This window comes from Neolamprologus multifasciatus, chromosome 7 (assembly GCF_963576455.1).
Source record: "Neolamprologus multifasciatus chromosome 7, fNeoMul1.2, whole genome shotgun sequence".
Taxonomy (NCBI): Eukaryota; Metazoa; Chordata; class Actinopteri; order Cichliformes; family Cichlidae; genus Neolamprologus; species Neolamprologus multifasciatus.
Window position 1 is genome coordinate 41,035,479 of NC_140445.1, and position 12,411 is coordinate 41,047,889.

The 12,411-nt window shown below is 40.4% G+C and overlaps 1 protein-coding gene across 10 annotated transcripts in view; it reads right to left on the minus strand.

Annotated features, from left to right (window-relative positions):
* zc3h18 (zinc finger CCCH-type containing 18) overlaps window positions 1-12,411 on the minus strand; it is a 47,749-nt gene that overhangs the window by 1,447 nt on the left and 33,891 nt on the right. For 8 of the 10 annotated variants that reach the window (XM_085167396.1, XM_085167395.1, XM_085167394.1 and 5 more), the window contains exons 14-18: window positions 10,744-10,860; window positions 10,240-10,445; window positions 6,215-6,429; window positions 3,623-3,722; window positions 1,673-1,760 (exon numbers count right to left, since the gene is read on the minus strand). In XM_085167396.1, coding sequence (XP_085023522.1) covers window positions 1,673-1,760; window positions 3,623-3,722; window positions 6,215-6,429; window positions 10,240-10,445; window positions 10,744-10,860 — 726 coding nt within the window. The remainder of the gene's footprint in view (window positions 1-1,672; window positions 1,761-3,622; window positions 3,723-6,214; window positions 6,430-10,239; window positions 10,446-10,743; window positions 10,861-12,411) is intronic. The other 2 variants (XM_085167403.1, XM_085167401.1) reach the window with 1 other exon arrangement.

The window sequence follows — 12,411 nt, forward strand, 5'->3', positions numbered from 1 at the left end:
TACATGACTAAAAACAGGAAAAGAATGTCTGAGAGCCATTCCCTGCATTCACTACTTCCACTGCTGAATCAGCCTTTGTTTAACAACACTTAAGTTAGATGACAGCACACATCATGTCTTCAGTTTTAAACGGGATGTTATGTTGATTCATCAACTATTATAAACCCATTCAGTGTTTATCCACATCTGGGTCTGTTTTAACTGTTAAACTCTTTAATCCTAGTTGTTAAAGCTAGTTATCCACTAACTTTAGTTATAACTAGATCCCTGCAAGTTTCAATAAGTTCAATATAAAACTTTGTCAGCTTTAAAGTAATTACATACAATTCTTAATATCACATATTTAATAGGTTAAATATAGAATCAACCAACCAAAATCTATGAATTAATCTTTTAACATTACAACGATTCAAATACTTTTTAGTCTTTAGACTGCTAACGAAAGTAAAGAAGTTTAAGCGGTAATTTAGAGCTAAAAAAAGAAAACGCAAACAAAAAAAAAACCAACCTCTATTTGCATATCAGTCAATGACAAGCAGAAACAATTCTCAGTTTTCAGAAACTAGAAGCAGTTTTGTGGAAGCTTTTTTTTCATTTCTGGTTAACTGTGCAGATTGAAAACAGTACCTGCTGAGCATCTAATGAACTATTGACACTGTCCCTGAACCATTTTAAAAATCTTTTGATCAAAAGCCTTTTGGTAAATTAGACTACTGAACAATGTTGATATTGTTTATGATACTGGCCTTTCAGTTAATTAAACAATTACTACTATTCAGGTATACAAAAGTTTAACAACGCCTATAGCATAGTACAGTATTTGATGCTTATTCACCACATAGTAAAAATGATTACCTTTTGCATTTGGGACTGTTGGTCAGACAAAACAAGGAAATGGAAATGGTCCCTTCGATCTCTCGATTTTCACAAGTCTGTTCAGAGTTTCACTAAGGCAATTCCCTGGCTCCAACATAACCCTCTCTGTTATTTCTAACTCATGTGTGTCTGCTGACATGCCTCAATTTTGCTCATCAGCTACTGCGGGCTAAAATAGTTAACTAGTGTATATGACCCAGGTTAACCTTGCTGTGTTGCTGGTAAAGTAAACATTACTATCTCTTCATGTTGGAAAAAAACAAACAAACTTGCCACTGTCTCTTCTTTTTGAACTTTCCCATTTCCAAAACCAGGAAACAACCTAACGGGAACATTTATACTGGATGTCCAAAGTGGTATGACATGAGTCCATACATTATTCATAATGGAAGTCACAATGAGAGTTTCATGGTGGACAAAACAAATTGTTATTTCAATTCTCTCATTGGTTCTGCCTCTGTGTTCAGTACAGTTCAGTACAAAACAGGATGCTTGATAACACAACGGAATTATTTCATAGAGGGGATTTTGCACAAGAGACAATGCATACTACAACACGTGCAGGGAAGGTTAACTATCTGTGGCCTGTTCCTCATTTTGGCTTATGAAGTTTGCCAGACCACATGACATGACAGACATGTGTTTGGCCTGAGTCACCATGATCACTGCTGCCTATACAGAGGCTGTACAACACAGAGAAAGGTGATTTAAGAAATTCCACAGTTCTAGCTGAATGTCTTTTGTGTTCAGTGAAGGTTTAAAAACCACAGGCCTTCAGCAACAATAAGCCACCAACCTGTCTCCCTGTGGGGGCATGGGTCGCCCTCTGGGTCGATCTATTCGAGGAGAAAGTGGGAGTCGGCCAGGTATCCTCTTATCGCGGCCTAAAAAACACCAGATTAAGAGATAATGAGGCAGACAGACTAAACTACATTTAAGCTGTTCATATGAAAACAGTAGGGGTGCAATGATACACAAAATTCACGGTTCGGTTCGATACTTTGGTGTCACGGTTCGATATTTTTCGATGCAAAAAAATGTTCATGCTTTTTTAATTTGTCATTTATTAAAATTATAAATATATATTTTAACTCAAAAGTACAGTTTTTAAATTTAATGTTGCTGAAACAACAAAATTATAAAATAAATCTATCTGATAGAGGAATCACTCATCTTTGGAAAAGAGAGTTTATTACAGAGAAATGGCTCTTTCCAAAATAAAAGCTATACTATACGCTTCTTCTGGGCTATATTCTCAGCAGCATATTAAACATATCAGGTCCCCATAAGGAGAATCATGTGCTAACGGCTGTCTAAATGACTCGGTAAAGTTTGTAGCATGCGTGCTTGTTGTTTTTGTCTGCTTCCACTTGTCTTTGCACTAGGATGATGTCGGCGTAAATGTGCAGTCATATTCATTGTGTTCCCACTAGTACTGTCAGCGTTAATCTCGTTGAAATGACGTTAACGCCACAACAAGGCAAATCTCAGTTAACGAGCTACCGCGGATCGCCCCGTGCGTGGGGCTGGACGGCGTCAACACGTTAACGAGCAAACTGCGCTAACGCAGTAGTTCCCACCCATGTAATTGAGCATTGTGTGTCACAAGCGACATACTGTTTTACTTTTGTCCATGACAAGCTTACCATCAGGGTCATGCTTCACATGAAAACCAAAACAGTTCCAAAGGCCAGATATGAATGAGGGTGGGGGAGGTTCAATTTGCCATGTTGCAACGAGCTTAGCTTCTGTCTTGTTAGCTTGTGCTGCGCTCAGTGGATCTGCGCTCAACAGTGCAGCCTAGACGGAGTAGTCGAACGCAGATCCACTGAGCGCTCAACGCAGACAGCATCGTCAGAAGAAAAGTTGATAAAATAAATTAAAAAATTTATATTGTTCGATACATATGCGTACCGAACCAAAAGCACTGTATCGAACGGTTCAATACCGATACGACTATCGTTGCACCCCTAGAAAACAGGTGCAATTTTCTGGAGCTAATAATGACTGGGCATTCGGGGGGATGTGCAACGATGTGTCTTGTCCTGACTGTTAGATGGTGAACCAGCCCGGCATTCCAAAGGCACCTTCATGCCCATTACTTCTAATGGTGGTCCCTTTTGAGTGTATGGGCCTCATTGGGCCATTTCACCAGAGCGCACGAATCATGAACTTTAAAATCTTATTTGGTTGCTCCACCAACCCGTCAGTCTGAGGGTGATAGACGCTGGTCCAAAGAGATTTAATGCCCAATAATTCGTATTGTTCTTTTAGTGTGAGAGACATGAACAATGTGCCCTGGTCAGTCAGTATCTTGGGGAGATGACCTGAAAACTGCGCTTGCACTACACTCTTTAAAGAAATGGTGTGCATTGGCACTGCTTCAGGATATCACATTGCACCAGATCTAATACAACGCTAATATAAAGATTTTAAAGTCCGTGATTCGTAATTTCATTCACGAAGGATGAACACAATTGGAATCGCTGGTTAGACCCTCTGTTGTTTACAGGTTCCCCAGTTAATGTTTGGGGTTTTTGACCAAATTGAAGAAAACTGGAAGGAAGGAATGAAATTCAGTATGTTCTGGACCTGAGAGCAAAGCTAGACACACTGAGTAGGTTTTCCTGGGAGAATTTGCTCCAGGCCCAGGAATGTTGGCAGCTCCTGTACAACAGAGGGGCTAGGTTCAGGCAAATTTCCCTGGGAGACAAAGTGCTTCTATTTAGTCAGTCATGTTTCTCACCTTTGTCTGGAGACATAGCCATTCTTTTGTTGAGGGGGGAACCTGGCCTGTCTTTGTCTCCAGGCAGGTACCGCTTCCTGTTGCCTTTGTCTCCCTGCTGCTGAAATTGAACAATTAAAACATTCAGGAAAATTTACAGAAAAGCAAGAAATGGGTCCATACTGGAATGGAAATCAAGCTCAAGTAAAGAGTCAAGTTGTCTATTGTTTCATGCAAAAATGCAAATAAACTTGCTAAGATGACATTTGCTGGGAGCATAGATACTCTCTATCAGATACAAGAGGAGTGAGTGAAGTTGACCAAATTTTTAGGTTAGTTCCTTATTAAGATTAAAATTTGTTTAAAATATTTTCATTAATTTATTCTAATTTCAGGATTTAAACCACAAGCCCAAAAGTGCCACTAAATACATTACGGTTGGAGAAAAATCAGTGTGTTCAAAATGTCAATTTTTGGGTAAATGTGGAGCTCTTCAGTGTGCAGGCTGCAGATCTTTGGCTTTTAAAGAGTTGTTTCAATTCTTCTGATGAGTTTCAGCCAGGATTTAATTCATCATAGCACAGAAACAGCACTAGTGAAGGTTACTAATCTTATGGCCTCTGACAGTGGACCGGTCTGTGCTTGGTTTCACAGTAACACCTGACACCACTGAACATTTTACTTTGGAGACTGTAACAGACAGTGAATTAATTCAATATTTTTTTGCGTATTTGTTAGAAACATTTTTTTTTTCTCTTGAACTGCATACTGTGAAGATGAACATACTTCCTTCTGTTTGGTTACAATTGGCAATGAGGTGCGTTCAGTGTGTCTCTGTTAGTTTGACTTTCCATGTAAAACGTGATAAAGCAGGAATTTATGTATGTACACTCGTATTTGCTGTGTTAATCTTGGTAACAATGCTTTGTTTTTTTTTTTAAACCATGTCTCACGTGATTGTCACGGCCAGGCGGATCAGCTGCATGCTGATCAGCACTCTCTCTGTTTCTCTCTCTCTTCCTCTTCTCTCTCGCCAGGGCGGAACTCACTGTGGGTTCACGCCCTCGGCCCACGCCCTCGGGAGATGAGACACCTGGGTCTCATTAAGGGGAGCAGCATTTAAATGGTAAATGGCCTGTATTTATATAGCGCTTTACTAGTCCCTAAGGACCCCAAAGGGCTTTACATATCCAGTCATTCACGCACACATTCACACACTGGTGATGGTAAGCTACAATGTAACCACAGCCACCCTGGGGCGCACTGACAGAGGCGAGGCTGCCGGACACTGGCGCCACCGGGCCCTCTGACCACCACCAGTAGGCAACAGGTGAAGTGTCTTGCCCAAGGACACAACGACCGAGACTGTCCAAGCCGGGGCTCGAACCGGCAACGTTCCGATTACAAGGCGAACTCACAACTCTTCTAGGGACCTCACAACAAGCCACGATCGCCAGGAGGTGACTGCTGTTCGTCGCTGGATCGTTGTCTACCACGCGTTAGTGAAGTCAAGCTACAGCAAGTTTAGTTAAGAGTGTTTTCCTTTGTGCGTCGCACTTAACCCGGTCTCCCTGTCTACAGAGCTTCCTGGATTTCCCCCGTGTGATTCCCGTGTGGCAGTGTCGGAGTGTGAGCCTGTGATCGTGTGAGTGGATAATCTGAAGAACGCGTACTTTCCCCTGGACTTCCCTGGAGACCCCTTCTCCCCCCACTCAGCTTTATATAGCAACCCCCTGCACATTCTTGTATATACACCTGGTGAATTGTAAATAAACCCTTCTTGTGAGCATCAGAACCGGAGTCCTGCACTTGAGTCCTCCTCCAAACCGTAGCAGTGATGGTTTAAATCATTTTATTTTCACTGAGTATGTGAGACAGGCTAAAAGAACATGATTGTTTTATGCTTAGGAAACTGTTGAGATTTCTAAATACAGTTGCTTTCATTTTATTTGTCCTCACAATAACAATGCTGAGTGATCCTGTTGGTGAGCTTGGAATAACTGATCTGTAAACAAAAAACTTCTCCTTGTGGTAACTAATGGCAGTAACAGAGAGTATAATACACCATTTGGTTTAATGGTAATGCATTCCACTAGCTTGAATCATCATGTTTTAGATAGATTCCAGTCTGTAAGCATACTGCTTTTTCTTAAACTCAAAAGCTAAGTGACAAGTTGGTCAAGATTCTTTTCACGCTGTACATACTTTCCTTATACATTTTAATTAAAAACATTGTATACATTCCATTTATGATAGAGATGACACCCAGTTATGTTTATCAAGCCAGATGCCACACTGATAAAGGTTATAGTTGAGCCTGGATCAGGCGACCCTAAACCATCTATTAGTTATGCTGCAAAAGGTTTGTGTTGTTGGTGAATTTCCATGATTCACGGAGTCATGATGTCTATTGTGTTGATGCTAGTATGGATTGTCAGAGTGTGTCAATAGAGGCTAATTTTCACTTGTATAGATGTCAGAAAGTACATTTTCTTTAAGGACTTATTATTTTGAACATTAAAGGTTCACAAAAAGGCATTAGAAACAAAAAAGGTGAGGTTTTCTGATTTAGATAACCAGACTCCTTTAAATGTAAGAAAGCAGAATATTAACCTTGTTAAGGAGGGTGAGCTTGATGTCTCTGTGGGAACTTGAACTGCCATAGTTTCCAGGGGGGCCCATGGTGCCAGGTGGAGGATGTACTGGGTGCCCCCCCCTGTTACCAGGCCCTGCTCTGGGCAAGGGATTTCCTTCTCTGGGTGGGGGACCAGACTGGTCAATCTTTCTTCGATCTTCTCTGAAGGGTTCATCCTTTTTCGATGGTCTTTCTTTAATGATGAAAAAAGAAGTATGAGAATGTCATGTTTGCAGACCCAACGTCTGATTGAAACACATGAGGACTTACACGTAAGCTTCCAGTTTATCAAACCCCACTGAGCAGTCCTTCCCTTTAAATCTAACTTCTCTTCTGCGTCTCTTGCAATGTCTTTCTTATCTTTCTCCATCTCTGAGTGGTTAGTGGAAGTTTGCTCTCTTTCTTTTCTCTCTTTGTGAAATATAGCAGCTAGACCTTTAGCTAGCAGTACACTGTGCGACAAACAGTTTGTGTGTTTGCTGATGTTTGTTGAGCTAATTGCTGCTCTTCAGTAGCACTAGCTAGATGCTGAAGTACCACAACCGCAATTTACGGAAAGAGCGGTCTCTATTATGTGAGGTGGCAGACGTCTTAATATCTGTCAGACAATGCTCAGGATTTTCCTACAACCTGTTGTGGCTAGTGCTATATCCTCTATGCCAGGGGTTGGCAACCTTGGGCATGCCACAGCTGGCACGCAAAGGGTTAACTGATGGCACGACCATAGCTGGACTGGCCATCAGGCCCACCGGGCATTTACCCGGTGGGCCCATCGTGATTTTTCGTTTTTACGGGCCGATGGTTTTTTTTTTTGTTTTTCTTTTTGTAACGTACAAACAATGAAAGATAACTCAGTTGTTTGGTGGTGGCTATGGTGGAGCTTTCACAGAGGCCAGCAGGTGGATGAGGGAAAGGGGAGGCAGGAGGAGAGCCCAGAGGCAGCCGCCGGTCCGAGTGTGAACTGAACTTCAGGTAAGAAGTTATGACCTGCAGTCTATCTGGGTCAGATATAAACCAAGTTTAGGTGGAGTTTATTTTCATTATGCTGACTTTTTACAGTCAGTTACAATAACTCGTACTGCGTACTAGCTAGCATGACGGAGTTTCTATACAGCTGGGTGGGTGCTTTGATGTTACTGATATTGAACTTTATTTTATTCACAAGGTTAGTTAGTAGAGTTGCCAACCTTCCTGTAAAAAACGGAATCGTCCCGCATTCAGAGAAAATATTACGCGTTTCGTATTGAGGTGAGAAGGAGCACAGTTTGTCCCGGACTTCAGCTAGAATGAAAAAAGACACAAAGCTGGAGTTATTCTGCATCTTTATGCTGCACAGCTGCCTCTTCTTCTCTCATTCTCTCCCCCTCCCTCTCCTGTTGCTCCTTCAATCATGACACTGATCAGTGATCAGCTGATCGGCTTTTCTCTCGTTTGTTTATCGCCCACTTTGCGCAAGAAAGAGGAAACCAGCGGATGTCACGCTAAACAACAGCAGCACGTTTAAGCTTGATCAGCTGTTGTTAGAATTTATTTAATATTAATTTCTAGTAGCTGATGTTTGCTGGAGCCACAGCTGCAAAAGCTGCTGGTAATGATATCGGTTTGGATATGTGTTGAGAGGGAAACATGAAGATGAAACCAGGAGATGTCCTTACTGAATCATCAGAGCTGAACAGGTGATGGAGAAACAGGTTTACCTTTTAGGTGATATGAATGAGTTGAAGGGAAGTTATCAACTGTTTCTGAGAGACAAATAACACCAGGATCCTTTTCTAAGCAGCTGACAGCTGATAGCTGTGCAGGGGCGGATCTAGCAAAGTTTTGCCAGGGGGGCAGGTAGGGAATTAACAGGGAAAGGGGGGCACAAAGAAACACCTTTCTTTCTTATTCTCATTTAAAATATCTAGCTTTTAATAAATGATGATCAGAATCTTACAACCAAAGTTTTTGTGATGATGATGTAAAATGTATAGAAATCATACATATACCAACAAGAATGTACATCACTGTCACAACAGCGTTTGTTTTCATTCAAAGGCTTTATGGCTTTAATACCTGGTGGGCCCGTCTCTAGTCAAAATGCCCGGGCCGATTTTTTGTCCCAGTCCAGCCCTGGGCATGACTCGCAGTGAATTAATCTGAGAGAGTGCATTAAAAAATAAATGGCGGTGCACATCGCAAATTAGCTCGCATAGACACATTAGTTGTGCTGCTTCTTAATGATGGTATCTTAGCTAACAACCCCAACTACCAGATTCAACTTGTAATTGGCTAAAAATAACTTAGCCTACCGGTGAGAGGACGTTGCTAGCTGGCAGTTTTTTCAAGCGATGTTGAAATTTCCACATTCTGACACTTCAAATGCTTCAGGAGCTGTCCGCTCAGCACAGCATCAGCACCACGGAGATACACGGATACATCCGAAGACTTGAGACAGAATTCACAATGTGTTTTCAGGAGTTTTAGGTGTATGGACCAATGTTTTCTTTTCTGATCAAACCAGAAAGCTTTAATGAGCAGCTGGATTTGACTCGCATTAACTGGCTGGACACAGAGGACATCGAAATGCAGCTGATTGAACTGAAAAGCTCGACTCTGTGGGGGTCAAGGTTTGCAGAACTACGAACACAGCTGGAATCTACAGCTGTGCGTGTTCATGGAGCTTGCATTTTCACCTGCTGGACATCACTACCTGACAAGTTTAACTGTCTTCAGAACATTGCAGAGGCCTTAATGACAGTATTTGGCTCTACATATCTGTGTGAGCAGATTTTCTCCCACACAAAGAGTGTCCTCAGGTAGCTGTCTGAATGGTGGACACTCAGTGACCTATTTCTCTGAGTGTTAGACCAGAGATCACATTAACATGTGTATCCCTGTATTAACAAACATGCCATATTTACTCAGTTTATTTTTCTTATCATTATTGTGAGGAGACCATAAATAGCATTTGCAATTTCTGTTATATTTGCTGTTATGGAGTTCTTGTTATGGATAAAAAGTGTCTTTTTTTGTTTCAAAATAGCTGATAACTATTCGCTGATAGCTGCCAACATCTGCAAATAAATACACTTGTGTAAAGTTGTTCTATATAGTGTGTAACTGTTAATATAGAGCATTATTAAATGTATTACTAATGCAATCATATGGCACACTGACTTCTGAGGAAATTGTAGATGGCACTCATCATCAGAAAGGTTGCCGACCCCTGCTCTATGCTGTTGCAATGCTGGGGAAGCAGGTTGAGGGGTCACAGATGCCAACAGAATCATTAAACTGTTCCACAAGGCCACTAGCATTGTGCGGATGGAGCTAGGGTTTCACAAGATGATGTCATAGAGGTGGATGTTGTACAAGATAAGGACAATGCTAGACAAAGAGACTAAGATGACCTAAATGTGCATCACAGCGTCATAGGAAATAATTTCTGCCTGTAGAAATGCCCATAATAGGTGAGTGTACTTCCTTTTTACCTTGACTGTGTATTCAACTAAATCTTTTGTCTCCTTTCAACCATAGTGTTTGTTCTGGCCTCATCTCTCTGTGCTCTCCTTCTTTCCCTCACCCCTCAACTGGTTTCAGCAAATGGCTGCCCCTCCCTGAGCTTGTGTTCTGCTTGGGGATTGTGTCACTGGGGTTTTTCTGCCATTACAGGTCTTTGCATCAGACTGTTGTGAGGAACTGTCAGCTACGTAAAAGTGAACTGAATTCATTAATTCCAGTTGTATTTAGTAGTAAACCATTTTTTAACGTTAAGACCAACTGTTTGGTTTCAGATTTAATTTCTAGCTGTTAGATTAAATAAAATTATACTTAACAAACTTTGCTTAAAATTAGACGTATGAATATGGGCTACGTAAAACTGAGAAAGGTCAAACTTTGGGAAGAAATTAGGGGTTGAAAAGAATCAATCTTATTTCCAGCAGCACTACATTTATGTTTGCATGATAGGCTGTTGGGTCCTGTGTTCCAGCTGAATGGGTGTTAGGTGGCTTGTACTAACCCCTATTCTTGTCTCTTCCATGTGGGGACCGATCGCGTGGAGGCCCTCGCTCCTTGCGAGGGTGATTTGGTGTGGGTGAGCGTGAGCTGGCAGAGGATACTGGGCTGGCCAGGTCGGCATACATGTCATCTGAGTCTGCACTGCGTACAGAGCTGCTGCTGGATGACGCTGATGACACAGACGACACGCTGCTCACACTAAGTGATCTGCAACAAGAATTGACAGGTTGCCCCGTGAATACACAAAACACCATACCCAAACACAAAATACAAAGCTTGAACAACAACTGTCATACCTGGATTTCCTGTAGGATTTTCCAAGAGAGGCAGAGCATGAAAGCAAGAGAAGAGAAAATATAAATTACTGATATTAGGCTGCATTGTGAGTAAATACAGATCAATAAGGGCCAAGGCAACAGATAAATAAGATATAATAGTAATAATAGTACTCAACTCTTAACTGGCAAAATGCAGTACTCAGGACAATGACTGTGTGAATAAGTACCTGGATTTCCTGGATCCAGAGTGTGATCTTGAGAGGGTGTTGGATGAGGATCTAGATCTGGAGCTGGAACCAGTATAACTGCTACCACTTTCACTAATACTCCCACTCATAGTTCTCCTGCAGCACATACAGAGACAGAGCTAAGAATGCAAAAAGTTTTTTTTTTTTTTTTTTAAATAAACGAAAACCAGAGTAAGACATGAGAATTTATTCAGTAGCTTTCACACAAGCAGATCATCACCAAAAAAAAGAAACCTGAAGGAGAGTACATCTAATTTATTATTGACAAATGTTCTCATGTTAATGTTCATTCTGGGAGACTTATCAGGTCACCACCCTCATTATCATCAAATAAATCATTGCTTATTGATGTATTTTTCTAACTAACATGCTGGATAATCATATTGGTGATTTTGCAAGTGATGTCAGTGTAGCTGCTGTCAATCGAAGCTCCCAAAATGAAGACCAAAAGTAATTTTTCAATAAGATTTTAAGGATTTCTGTGAGCAAGTTTTAAAATTTTTGTGCGCAGAGTTAGGATGGAATTGCACAATGTACAGTGACTGATTATAATGTAGAAGTTTAAGCCCATTTTAAAGGAAAATAGCTTTTAGTGTGACTGTTTTTAATGTTGCTAATAAGGGTTATAGAAAAGTTTAGCAGACTAACCCTCTAGAACAGGGATGTCAAACTCATTTTACATCATGGGCCACTTACAGCTCAGTTTGATCTCAACTGGGCTGGACCAGTGAAAACTTTTATGAATAAGTTGAACTACACATTTAATCCCTGAGATATCTAACATAAGAAAAAGTGCAATTTCAACAGTACATCTCAGTTTTTCAACATGATAAAGAAATGCTGTTTTTTACGATAAAAGAAAGAAATCTGCCAGTGACTCTTTGGACTTAGATTGTAATAAATAAATGTGTAAAATTCCAGTGAAGGTTCTGGTAGTTTATTCTTGTAATGATCAAACAAAGGTTCTGTTAATTCACATAGAATTTCCTTGTGTTAATATTATTTTTACTTTAAAACAAACAAAAATGTATGAATGACCATTAACTGATCTTTATCAGTAGGAAAAGCTGTAAAACCTGTGAAAATGGAGTCAAGGTTATAATTGGCCATTTTTGACATTTATATTTCACCTTTAAAAACGGTTGCCTCGCCTTGTTTGCTGTCACTCTTTTCAGCACAACCTCACAGCTGACTTTTTAGGTTTTTTTTTTTCCATTTTGACATACTGTTTTAACACAATGGACATAACATCAACAAAAATGTATCAGTTGGAACATGAGTTCTTTCTGAGCTAAATAGGTGGACACAATGATCTTGCTCTCCCTACTAAAAGTCAACACTGGACAATGTTTGGCTCTTAAACAGCAAATCTTATTCCTCTGCATCATTTTTTCCCTTGTCAAATAAAACCAAAATGCTGTAAATGCAGTGCAAGTAGGGCTGCAGTTATTGATTACGTTTTGTGAGCGTATTCTACTGATTATTCCATTGATTAATTGGATAAGAAATACTTCCTAAATAATAGTAATAACAATAAATAGTATTCATATAAATAACATACTCAATATTATTAAATATTTGATAATGAGCAATAATAGATATTCACCAGAGAAAAGTCATAGGTCTTTCAAAATGAACTGGTCATTG